Raw genomic sequence first — 13,517 nt, 5'->3', positions numbered from 1 at the left:
TGCCTTTACTGCACTGGCAGTGCGTTAGGGATCATTAACATGCTGAAAAATGAAGCTGTTCCCAATCAGACAGTTTGGAAAGTATTGCATGGTGGATCAAAATCTGATGGTGCTTTTCTGTGTTTATAATTTCTTCAATTTTGAGAAGATCCTGATCAGTACTGCCTGAATTGCAGTCATGGCTTTCAAAGAATGACACAAGCTCCACTGTGTTTTATACATTTTGACCTCCTCCATATCTATTGCTGGCCTTTTCAATCAAACCATTATCGTATTTCCCTTCCTTAAAAATTGCTACATAACAGCAACCACTGGTTAGATTTCAGTGAACAGATGCAGTTTCTCAGAGGGGGTATAGCTCAGTGGTAGAGCATTTGACTGCAGATCAAGAGGTCTCTGGTTCAATTCCAGATGCCCCCTATGGAAGCTCAAATGATCAGCTAACATTTTCGAAGGGCCCTCTAACATTAAAAAAAACTATAGCTCAAGAGCATTTCCTAGCTGAAGAGGCAGATTCATATTTTCATGATTTTCAGATACTCTTTATCTGCTGTAAATAGTTCAGCTTCCATAGAAAAAATGGACACATTGAACACTATTTTTGAAATACGACAAGTATGCTTGTTATGCAGTGATTAGATGCCAAGACAATGTCCTTCACATCCTTACACTCCCACCAGCAGCCTAAACAACTTATACAGGGAAGGATCCATGTTTTCATGTTGTATTTGACATGAGATTTATCAGACCAGGCAACATTTTTTACAGTAACTGTTCAATTTTGGTGTAAAATGTTGCCTCAGTTTCCTGTTAGTTGACAGGTGAGGCCTCTGGTGGGGTCCCCTGCTGCTGTAGCCCATCTGCTTCAAGGTTTGACCTGTTGTCCATTCAGAGATGCTCTTCATATGTTGGTGGTTACTTAACTGTGTGTTTTTTTAAAGTTATTTTTGCCTTCCTGTCAGCTTGAAGCAGTCTGGTCATTTTCCCCTGACCTCTAACATCAACAAGGCATTTTCACCCAGAGAACCGGCACTAACTGGATTTTTTTTAAAACTTTCTGTAAACACTTGAGATGGCTATGCATGGCACATTTATTACTGGCAATTTCAGTAAAACATTCATCACTTCACAAGACCTGTAGCCACTGATTTCCAGTTCAGTTCTTGTGTCATCTGCACACTTCAGCCTTTTATTCTGGTTTCCCTTCCTTAATAACGGCTTCAGTGAGCAGCTGCATGATGAGGTATACTACCAACTAATGTCTAATATTTGTATAACCTTCCAAACAAGTGTTATGGGATTCGGACCTGGCACAAATTCTACCTAGTAAGTAATTAATAAATAGAAATAAATTAATTAAATTAAATTTAAATTGGAAAGAAAAAGAGCAAGAAAAACAAAAATGTTCCCAGACTTCCTCTACACGCTTCCACACTTGCATAAAATAAAAGTGTTATCAGCTAAGGTATAAAACCAGTAAGACTTGATGCATGTGTGAGGTGTTGATGCAATAACATCAAGTTAGAAAGCTTCCCTCAGATAGTTAGTAGTGACTGGATGCAGACCTTAATGATCTTGAGGAAAGCTGTATATCTGCCACATGATTTGATGCTAGACCATTTAAGGATAAACACAAACAGTGACACTTTATACTGAATTCTGTAATGCACAGGGAGCCACTGCAAGGCTGTCAGCACTGGAACAATGTGATCTTTTCTTTTTTTGCCCCAGTCAGAAATCTAGCTAAAGGGTTTTGGGCTAACTGTAAATAAGCAAGGCTGACTGGCTAACTCCATATATATGCTAAACTAAAGATGGAAGGCCGCACAATATAGCCTCATTCTTGCCTTGTTTAGTTGTGGGAAAATATGAAACATTGAATTATTTGAAGCCAGGATACAGTGATTGTGTCCTTGCAAAGAGGAGTGATTTCCAAGATTCCCTGTTATATGTTTGTAAATCATCTGAGTTGGAATGAAAAAGACATGTCATATTCAGAGGGAGCATGTACAAAGAAAACAGAACAGGCCACAAAATAGTCTCTGGGAACTCCAGATGTCATAGAAGAGTATTTTCCAATGTAGACTGAAAAAGCCCCTTATTTGATATAAGACTGAAACCTGTTTAGAGCCAAACGCTTGTTCCAAGTGCTAAATGAGTAAATCATTATTGACTGAGTAAAAGGTAGCACTCGGGCCCAGCGGAGCTGAGATGGAACGATCACCAGACATTCAGTATCATTTATTACTTTTAAAAGAGAAGACTCAGCATTGTGAAAGTCCCTGAAACCCGACGGGAAGGTCTCATAAATTTTCTTCTTGTCTAGAAAAGACAAAAGTTGATCTAAAACAACTTTTTTTTAAAATAGAAGTTTAGCTATAAATGACAGTTTTATGAACAGCTGTGTGGTAAACTGCTGTTTCAGTGACTGCTCAGATATTGTGAAGAATTTTGCATTAGGACAACCCCCACTATACACAGTGTCCAAGAAAAAGAAAAAGACATCTGGTCTCAAAACAGCACAAAACTTCAAACTTTTGGAACTTTGAGCATTAAAAGAAGCTAATGAAAACTGGCAGCACAGTTTTGGACAGATGAAATCAAAATATATTTATTGGACTCAGATGACGTCCAGCATGGTTGGAGTGGACCTGGCTAGGATTACAACAGCTGGAGGTAGATCTATACAAGTGTTAACCGTGCTGGACAGATGACATTTGTACATTTTTCTGTGAATGCAGGTTTAATGCATTTTGAAGTGCAACAATGCATAAAAGATCAAAGATGATTTCTAGTCTCAAGACACTTGAAAAAACATAAATTTCACATGCAAAGCAATCATGAAATTGCATTTAAATGAGAAGTGAAGGCTGTCACCAGTCTCCTAAATTAGAGACATAAATGAAGTTGGACGCCTCGGGAGTATTTTAAAGTTAGAGAAACAAAGACCAAAACAAACAAAAAAAGAAGCAATTTTCCATTTTCTATTCTCTTTCTTCTGCACCCACGCTTGTGTTGCCCTGGCTAATATAAAGCCATTTTAGTAATATTTAGGCTCACATTAGTAAAATATGGTGCTGTAACATAGATTTATGCAGCAGTCCTTCCATGTAAAAGCAGAGTAAACTAACTTACAACTGTGTGCATTAATGTAGTCATACTGCGTGCTTACTGAAGCCCAATATTTAATATTCCTCGTCCCTGTCAGCAAATTGAGCACTTGTTGAGCTACTAGTTTAGTTTGCACTGAGTGATTTTTGGTGTTCTGTGCAGCCATTAAGCCCGAGTCAGTTGTTTCTTAATAAATGGTTTTGATGTACTTTATATAAGACCAACTGTGATGATTGTAAGAACTGAATAAAAACAGTTTAGAGGTCAACATGATCGCTTCGGGAGACTTTTGGAAGTTTTTAGTGGATAAATCATCGCCACTAGGTGGTGTTTTGACAATATTTGCATGCAATGCTTAACAACAGCTTCTTTGTTCTCTCCTAGCTTGCTATTAATCTGCACGCTGTGTTACAACAAGGGTGAAGTAAACGAGGAGGAAGGAACAAATGGACATAATGACGAGCAGGAGAGCGGATCACACTCGAGCAGGTGGAGACGCACGCATGTCACCTCTAGGGGGACTCCTGCGATCATGAATGGGATGGGAATGTGGGACTGGAACTGTCAGTGTGTGTGTGACTGTGTGTGTGTGTGTGTGTGTGTGTGTGAGGGAGAGAGAGAGAGAGAAAGAGAGAGGGAGGGAGAGAGGAGCGCTGTGAATGTAGGGTCGTGGCTTTGGCTGGGAAGAGAGAAGGCTGTCCTGCCAATTTCGCAGTTTTCCCTTGCTTTCCACAAGGACAGACCCGCATCCGAAGTGTGTCACGGCGGCTGCGTAAAGACCGAAGACAGGGCTAAGCTCCACTGCAGTGTTACGGTTACTCCTACTGGATGTCCACTGGTAAGTACACTGCATGTCTTAAGCTTTGTATTGGGCAACAATGTGAATTTGCTACAGCTCGGCGACACTGAAAAGCAGTCAAAGGATAGAGCCGTGGAAAAGACTGGGAGCAGTGGACTTGCACTGGAGTGTGTTTTGCTGTGATGACTGCGGCGGCGTTGAGCCGCCTGAACTATTCAGCGGGACTGTACACTACTGTACACAGGCGCAGACATCACTTTATTTACGTAATGTGACATTTAACGCGAAGAGGCGAATCAGCCGAGTGACACTTGGCGATCCTGCCCAGAGCGTTTCACCAGCGTCCTCTTGCCCAGTGACCTGTTTGGAGTCCAAACATAATGACGTACGCGTTTATGTTGGGGGAACAGGCCCGGCGTGTAGCCCTTTTACAGCCCCTATCACTGTACAGTAGTCCTGTGAGCTGGATAGCACATTCATCCGATATCAGAGGATCAGCTGCCAAGGCAGAAGTTGCCCAACGGAATGTTTTACTCACGACAAGTTAGTAGAGGCGCTGATGTGTGGCAACCTGCACTTTCTTCTGCAACCCACACACTCCCGGCTGACTCCAGACTATCCGGGTCTCCATGAGATTTGTGGTTAAAGCGGCTACATTTGAACACTGGGAGCAGAGCCTCAGTGGCTACTTAGAGCGTCCTGTTATGTAATGCGCTTCGGCCGACTGCCCCTTAATCAGACACAGCCTGGGCCTACACGTGTAGATGCCAAACATGTTTTCGGACATCAGAATCACGTTAGCGCCGCTGACCGCAGGTCCGTGTCAATGTGCACAATAATACAGATATCTGCTCGCACTGCGAGGCAATTCGACGCATCGTCCTCATTTTTAAACGCACGCAGGACGGCTGATTCCAGTGTACACATGTGCAATGTACAGATTCGCTTCGTGGTTTATGGCAGATGTATGCCTGCACAGATTGCATTACATAAGAGTCGCATGTCGCAGTCTGACCTGTCGTAAATGTATAAGGATGAGTCGAGGACTAAGGTTGTTTCTGCAGGAAAAAATCAAGGTGAAGGGACACATGCTCGCAGTGTGCCAGAGTGGCTCATACGCCAACAAAAAAAAAAATGCACCCAACGTGAAACAGCATGCTAATTACTTTACCAGTTTGTAAATGTTGTGATCAGCTATTAATCTATTATTAAGTAGGAAGGAATTTAATTAAATAATAGTTACGGAAGAGATGGTTTCCCAGCTTGCACCAGTGTGGGTTATATTTAACATATAGTTAAATTGTTATCCTTTTAGTTTTCAGCTTGGCAGCTTTCATGTTAGAGGCTGCTGTTGATTATAAACATGTGTGCACTTCATGCTTGCTCTTCCCACCATTAGTCTTAGCTCTGTCAGCCTGGGAGATTTGCTTATTGAGTTTAGAGGTTAGCGCTGTCCTTGACATGTACTGCTAGAATCCAGCTATAGTGAGTCATCAAAGCTAATGGGGGAAGCATGGACAATTTAATCTGGACTGGAGAGCTCTTGATCTCCGATGGTGCCCACTCACTAGGCCTTTGTTGTCAAATAGAGCACACCCATGCCTACCCACTCGAGATGTTAGGGGCAGATTTCGGTGGCAAAGCATGGCAGAGTGCTATCCACCAAGAAGTGGTGTTTGATACCAGTTGTGGAAGCCGGCAATCAGTGTAGAGCTGGTTGGAATGGGACTGCATTCTTTGTCATGGTTTCAGGATAAAACCTATGAACGGCACCTGCTGCACGAGGCAGGAATTAGAGGAGGTTCTGCTTTTACAGTTCAGCGTTTTGCAGGCAGAAGGAAAAAAAACATTTGAAAGTGTGGTTCCAGGCTGGCTGAGGCATGGAAAGAAAAGAAGTGGAATGGGCAAACCATACAAAGACGCATAAATAGGCCCTATAACACCAAACATATGTGTAATATGAAAAATGAATACTATTAATGTTAATGCAATCAGGTGATATTCCCTCATGCTTTGCTTGCTTAACAATATCACATGTTTTTTGTGTTTGTTTTTTCATTTGCTTTTACAGGAGAACAGGTGGTTTTTAAAGGCACTCGGCGGTGTATAGTGTTGACACACTGACTGTTTCTACAAAAGAAAGCAACTCAAATGCAGACACCCCTCTGATGCTTTTGGCCAACTTGAGCTCATGGTGTGTGCTCGCTGGGGTAAACTAGTGGCCTGGCCAAAGAGCGCAGTGTTGCTAAACACAATTAAGCCAACACAGGTGAGACGATTCTCAAATCTCTACATTAAAAGAGATTAAAAGCTTCAAGATCAGTTCTGTTTTATGGGAAACATTACCATTTGTATGTTGTGTTTTGTAGGATGTCATGGGCCAGAGACCTCTTTCCAGGCAGAGTGGACGAGCGAAAGACAGCATGGGGAGAGCGCAATGGCAAAAAAAGGAAGGACAGCTCGTCACTATGCAACCCACGTTACATGAGCTGCCTGAGGGACCCGGAGGACTTGGAAACCCCTAATGCTGCCCCTCAAAATTACCACTGTGGGGCAGGCACCAGTGGGAACAATTTTGGCCTGCGCTGTGGCTGGCAGGAAGACCACTATGGGAAACGGGTGGTTGGTGGTGGAGATCTGGGTCTAAAGGCTGTGAATCTGGGCTTCGAAGACGGTGAGCTGAAGGGTAGGAAAGAGGAGGAATTAGGACAGTTCTCTGAGGGCAGCTGCAAGACAATGACTGCCGCGGACTGTTGTATGCAGGTCGTGCGGGTTTTTCAATCCAAGAAATTTCAGTCCACCAAGCTGGAACGTCTTTATCAGCGGTACTTCTTCAGGCTCAACCAGAGCTCTCTGACCATGCTAATGGGAGTTCTGGTGGTGGTGTGCGTTGTTATGCTTACCTTCCACTGTTTCCAACCTGAGTCAAGCCTCAGACCTGGCTACATCTCGGTACTGTCTGTGGCCATGGCTCTTTTCCTGGCGATGATGGTGGTGTGCAATCGCAACGGCTTCCACCAAGATTACATGTGGATTGTGAGCTACCTTGTGATCGGGGTACTGATTGTAGTGCAAGTATATGGGATCGTCAGCGTGTCCCCCCACAGTGCATCAGAGGGCATCTGGTGGACAATGTTCTTCATCTACATTATCTATACCTTGTTGCCAGTCAGAATGAGAGCTGCTGTGCTTAGTGGAGCTGTGCTGTCCATCGTACACATAGTCACCTGGTATCTCAGCAAAGACAATAAGGATAAGTTCGGTTTTTTTAAACAGGTAAGTGATGACAATCATTCTAGAATAGATGGAGATATGCATTTATATTTAATTTGATGTTATTTCAACATCCATAAAGCAATTGTTCAGTAGAATATTTATTTCAAAACATTCAGTTTGAGTTACTTTCAAACATCATTTATGTTTTATATTGTATTGTTTTTTTCAGTTTTTTACTTTGCTTCCACGTGTGACCGGTGTGTTTTTGCGTTGTGTCTGACAAAGAAAGGTAAAAGAAAGAAAGACCTCCAAGTAAATAACTTGCTCGCTCCAGCTCCTACAACCAAATACAAACAGTGGGGAAGAGGGTTAGCTCAACCCATCACAACTTCCAAGCTAGCCAGAATTATATATTCATGCTAGCATTAACGGCGCCTAAAACACATTTGTGGCACACACATACTACGCATTTATAGCATCTAACAAAAATTATGACAATAATTGAACTAAAGACACACAATCAGAAACATCAGGGTGGCTAAATATACATTATATGTGTGTTGTACAGGGTCTGGAAAGAAATGACACCCACCTCTCCCACAGGGTAATTGTAGAAAAGGGGAGAGGCCAAAGGGGTACACTGTATTTATAGGGTTGCACCAGAGAAGAAGAAGGACAATGAGGAGGGGCTCCAACTGATAAAGAACATAACTACAGGCTTGAAGGTCCTAAAAGTCAGGTATAAACTGGAAAATAAAATTTGTAGTCTAGAACACATTTTGTGTAATTATAACAACATGTAATGTATGGCCGGGTTACACACAGAGTCTGACATGCTAGTAATTTTTAAAAGTGGTCTTGAGCAATAGTTCTCCAGGATTTGTGAAAGTCTTTGAAAGTTTTATCTTTGGATCGTAGCTGCTTTTTCTCTCACTCACAGTTCAGTCCTTGTACTTGACCACTTTCAGAGGAATGCTTGTTAAGCCACTTAACACTGACCTATGAATCAGTAAAGTATAAAAAGGCCCCTAACTCAAAGGGTGAACCAGTGCTATGTCTAAAAACAATGGCTGGCTTAACAAAAAAAAAAACATTTAAAGGCATTTTGTTTTGTTTGTCCTGTCACAAAAACACATAAAATGATTTCATATTTCTTTAATGGAATCTATGAAAAATGTCAAAGATAGCACAGATTATGTTGCACCGACAAGGTGATTCCCAAAGAGCTATTAGCCAAAAACTTGTCATATCTCGAAATTGTGTTCAGTGTGGTCATAAAAATTGTGAGAAAACTAGAGAATTTCCTGCAGACGAACAATCTCTGTAAGTCAGGAATATGAATTTATTTTTTTTTTAAATAAGCTTGAAGACCTGAGAGACGCACCTGTCCCTTCAGTTAGGATGTCTTGAGCAATAGCTCTCCAGGATTTCTCCCCCGCTATGGTTTTTTGTTTTCACCCTCTTGAGCTATTACAGGGGGTATCCGGATTTGAACCGGAGACCTGCCACTGAGCTATACCCCCTACACGAGAGCATTACCTAGCTCCAAACCGTTAACAGATGATCAACTGTTCGCCATCACAAATGATCTCAATGGAAGGGTGGCTGCCAACAAGCTATTCTTAATGAAAAGGCAGAAACAAGGAAAGGTCTCAAGGAAAGGAAAGGAAAAGAAACAAGGAGAAAAGGCTGAGGTATGACAAACTGCACAAGAGCTGGCCTGGAATATCAGTGGGAACAGGTCCTATGGCGTGATGAATCCTAGTTACTAGTATGACACTAGCAGCCTAAGGGAGAATTTAAATGTGTGTCTTTGTTCAAAATCCCCCTAAAAATTCACCCTAAAACTAAATTTGTTCCTTAACAAAGAAATTTGTCCGAAGCTTTTTTGTTAGGCTTACTCCTATTGGATATCCAATGGTAGTAATGACGCATTTTGCAGAACTCCAAGTTTTTTGGTTTGGTTCAACATCACAATTAAGTCTTTTTATAAATACATACATAAACAGGAATACGGTTACATGGACCAATTTCTTTTTTACAGGAAGCTAGTGGGGATTTGTTTTCAAAAAGATAAATTATTTCTTAATAGCGACGGTCACGTCCACGTTTTGAAGCTGAGCCAGTATTATTCCCAGTAACTGTCTGTATATGAACGTTCTTAAAATTTGTGAGTAAACAAGACAAAAGATCTCAGACTTGTTGATTTGTGTTAGTCTGGGCCCGCTATTATCACGACACAAAGGAGTACAATGTTGTTACTGTACTCATCAGTGGAAACGGCCTACTTTCTCTTTCCATCAATATAGGACAAAACATGTTAAAGGCTCTTAACCACTTTTCCATGTCAAAGGTGATGTACTAAAAGTAGATGTTACTGTAGATCTCAGCAGTTTTCAAATGAGATTTTTAATGAGCTTACATTATGTGCTGTAGGGCAGCTACCAGCAGCTCTTTTGGGGTTTGTAGAAGGTCATCTGGGTTGAATGAGCCCATTTAGCTACACTGTGGAGGAATATCATGATAATGTAGCATGGTGCCATCCAGGCCGCCAGTCCCTAAAACAAGGAGGCTATTGTACTGTAGTAAAATGAAATGGGGTGGGGTGGGATGCTCAGATTGTGCAATGAATTTTATGGAAAACAGAATGATTACTTCTTCATACTGGAAGCTGTGGGGAAAAACAAAACAGGATCAGGCACTTACAATGACTTCAGCTCCCAGCACACTGGAAATATTTCTTCATCACTTTTGTATGTTGGTTCCTTTTGTATGTGCTGTCAGTTACTCATTGATTTTATCACAATTTACACTGTGTTTGCATTAAGTGGATGTGCAGCGACTGCACTATTAAACTGCACGTAGTGTTTTGTAAACAAAGTAGACCTCCAGTACAGAAATAGCGGATGTCCTTCACAGATCTGCAGCAAACCATTTTTTTTTATCAGCTATTTATCCGAATAACCTTCGTTTCATTAAATTCATGTTATGCGCTGATAGATGTCAAAGTCACAGCCAACTTTCCACAACGCCAGTGTGTTAAGTTGTTTTTTATATACACGGTAAATGGACTGGTACTTATATAGTGCTTGTCTACTCTATGTGAGAACTCGCTTTTTTACTACGAGCCTCATTCACACAACTGCTTATTCTATGTCTAAGCTTATTTAATCTCACATTCACACACTTTCTCTTAGGGGTTCGGCGGGTCGGTGGCGTTTAGTGGGGTTCAGTGGGTTTGGTGGGATTTGTTATCCTGCCCAAGGAGACTTTAGCTATGTCCACACGTACACGGGTATTTTTGAAAACGGAGATTTTCCGTTTTCGTTTTAAAAAATAATCTCGTCCACACGTAAAGGCAGAAATGAAGGAAAACGCTGCTAGGAACATGCCAAAGCAACAGGTGGCGCTATATTCCTAACCGTGCAGAAATGTTGGCCAATCAGAAGTCTAGAAGCCTCGGTGGGAAAAAGTAAACAAAGCTGGAGCATAGAAGCAGAACCGAGTCGTATGTGTGGAGGGACAGTAACTGTGTGTGTATATGTAAGCATTTAAACACTGCAGAGAGTACAATTTACAGTAATAGTATTGTAGAAATTCATTTCACCGAAACAATAACGTGGCGCACAGTGTGACGTCAAAAAAATGCGCACACCTTTGACGCTGCGTTTTCTCCGTTTTTCTGTCCACACATAAATGCAAAACGGAGACGGGATTTTTTTTTTTAAAACGAAAACGGAAAATTTGCGTTTTCAAAAATACCCGGGTACGTGTGGACGTTTGGCTACGTCCACACGTACCCGGGTATTTTTGAAAACGCAGATTTTTCTATGCGTTTGCACCTTTCACACGTAAACGGCGTTTTTGGTCACTGAAAACGGAGATTTTTAAAAACTCCGGCCAGGGTGGATATTTTTGAAAACTCCGTTTTTGCATTTATGTGTGGACGAGAAAAACGGAGGAAACGCAGCTTCAAAGGTGTGCGCATTTTTTTGACGTCACACTGTGCGCCACGTTATTGTTTCGGTGAAATGAATTTCTACAATACTGTTACTGTTAATTAACTCTCTGCAGTGTTTAAATGCTTACATATACACACACAGTTACTGTCCCTCCACACATATGACTCGGTTCTGCTTCTATGCTCCAGCTTTGTTTACTATTTCCCACCGAGGCTTCTAGACTTCTGATTGGCCAACATTTCTGCACGTTTAGGAATATAGCGCCACCTGTTGCTTTGGCATGTTCCTAGCAGCGTTTTCCTTCATTTCTGCCTTTACGTGTGGACGGGATTATTTTTTAAAACGAAAACGGAAAATCTCCGTTTTCAAAAATACCCTTGTACGTGTGGACGTAGCCTTTGACATGAAGTCTAGAGCCAGGGATTCAAACATAGTAGACAACCAACACTACCTCCACATGACGAATTGAGAAAAGGGGAGATTTTTATATCTGCCAAACAGAAGCAAGCTGTTTGAAATTATTTTGATTTGTAGTGAATCAATCTCACCAACATGTCTTTAATTTATATTTTGATATTATTGGACTCTACTGGAATAGGTCTGCATAATTAGAGTTCAAAAGACTTCTTTATCCTATATCTTTATTCACTGATGTCCTAGATAGCCAACAGTAGAGTAGAAAAAATGGTTGAAAACTGTATTTAGAGAACTTTAGGTTCACCCGTTCGCCTCCTTATTTACCGCAAACATCTATCATCAGCCAATCACATGGAAGCAGCTCAATGCTTTTAGGCATGTAGACATGGTAAAGGTGACCTACTGATGTGAAAACTGAGCATTCAGTGACTTTGAATGTGGCATGGTTGATGGTGCCACGTGGGCTGAATATTTCAAACCACTGACCTACTGGGATTTTTCATGCATAGCCATCTCTAAAGTTTGAACAATAGATTACTTTAAAAATTGTTGCCTGGTCTGATGAATCTGAGTTTCTGCTGCATGATTTGCTAGGCCCAGAATTTGTCACGAATGACATGAAAATAGTGAGCCATTCTTTATTGTGTCAAGTGTTTAGGCAGCTGGGAGGGACAGTTTCAGGAGATTTCAGTTGAGAAATTGTTTTCGGCAATTGTTCTTAATTAACATGCCCTTCAGATCTCAACTGCTCTTGCAGTTCTCAGAGTTGTCTTTTCCATTGGTGGCTCTATAGGGGGCATCTGGAATTGAACCAGAGACCACTTGATCTGCAGTCAAATGCTCTACCACTGAGCTATACCCCCTATGCAAGAGTTGCACCGGGCCCTTCAGATGATCTGATCTGTAAACTGTTCACCAATGCCCCACCACAAATGGTTTCTTCTTCACATCCACCCTGGTGGTGTAATGATGTGATTAACATTTTCTTGGCACACTTTGGGCCCCTTAGTACCCATTGAGCATCTAACAAACACATAACAAGTTTTTTTGCGTGGGCTGTTGCTGGAAGTCAAGATCCTAGAAACTGCAGGAGGAGTGGAGCAGAACAAAGTCCAAGGTGTTTAAAGTCCAGTATGAAGTTACGATCTGTGATTGCTCTGTGTGTCACGGCATGTGCAGCCACCTACCAGGCCTTTTCAGAGCAGTTTTATGGAGATGCTGGTTTCCTTTTCCAGCAGGACTGTCAAAATTACTGCTGAGTGGTTTGCTGACCATGTCATTATTGTACTTAATTGGTAAGCCAACTTGCCTGATCTGAACCTACAGAACATGGTCAAGAGGAACATTAAAAAGATCCTGAGCTGAAGTCTGCAATCAAAGCAGCATGGGCTTCAGTAACACCTCAGCAGTGCCATGAGCTGATCACCTCCAGATCTGATATGGACTATTTTTTTTAATGTTTTTAATTTCTAAAAATAGCTTTTCCCATATAAATGTATTAAATTTAAATTAAAAAAATAGATAAGTTCAAAAACATGTGCGGTCTGACCCTCTGTTACTGTCTTTCTCCACCAGTCATGACTATTAATTAACCAGATGAATGTGCAGCCATTATGATGAAGGCAATATTGACATAACTCTACTGGTACATTGAGGTTATGTGTTAAGTGCTCATGTCCCAGCGTGTACAGCGTGACTACGGGCCCGTTGATTTGATGTCCTGTTTAGCTCTGGCGCTGGCTGTTGCATTGGTCTTCTGATGATGTCCTGCTACCTTGCCTGAGGGTCTGGACCCTCAACACAACATGTTCCAGTTTTCTAAACAATCAATGGACATCAGACTGTTCCAATCTCTTTTTGGCTTTACTAAACATGGAGGAAATCACATTTTTCCTTCAATTCTGTTGTTGTGTAACAGTGTAGCACACTCATTTTTGCATTTATCATCTCAAATTTATATGGATTTCATGACCAAGATTTCTTTGTTTTTAGCTTTAAAAAAATGACATATT

At 41.4% G+C, this 13,517-nt stretch overlaps 1 protein-coding gene and 2 non-coding genes across 3 annotated transcripts in view; 2 read left to right on the top strand and 1 right to left on the bottom strand.

Moving 5' to 3' along the window:
* Window positions 1-348: 348 nt before the first annotated feature.
* Window positions 349-420, top strand: trnac-gca (transfer RNA cysteine (anticodon GCA)). Its single transcript has one exon. It is a non-coding gene; the product is annotated as a tRNA-Cys (tRNA).
* A 3,349-nt stretch (window positions 421-3,769) lies between these two features.
* adcy6b (adenylate cyclase 6b) overlaps window positions 3,770-13,517 on the top strand; it is a 36,802-nt gene continuing 27,054 nt past the window's right edge. Inside the window, exons 1-3 of the mRNA XM_087834118.1 lie at window positions 3,770-3,949; window positions 5,982-6,179; window positions 6,280-7,186. Coding sequence (XP_087690244.1) covers window positions 6,281-7,186 — 906 coding nt within the window. The 5' untranslated portion in view covers window positions 3,770-3,949; window positions 5,982-6,179; window position 6,280. The remainder of the gene's footprint in view (window positions 3,950-5,981; window positions 6,180-6,279; window positions 7,187-13,517) is intronic.
* Window positions 12,297-12,368, bottom strand: trnac-gca (transfer RNA cysteine (anticodon GCA)). Its single transcript has one exon. It is a non-coding gene; the product is annotated as a tRNA-Cys (tRNA).

This window comes from Neolamprologus brichardi, chromosome 20 (assembly GCF_056152115.1).
Source record: "Neolamprologus brichardi isolate AB-2024 chromosome 20, ASM5615211v1, whole genome shotgun sequence".
In the NCBI taxonomy this organism is placed as follows: Eukaryota; Metazoa; Chordata; class Actinopteri; order Cichliformes; family Cichlidae; genus Neolamprologus; species Neolamprologus brichardi.
The sequence above is the reverse complement of the archived record's forward strand: the minus strand, read 5'-3'. Positions and strand labels throughout refer to the sequence as shown.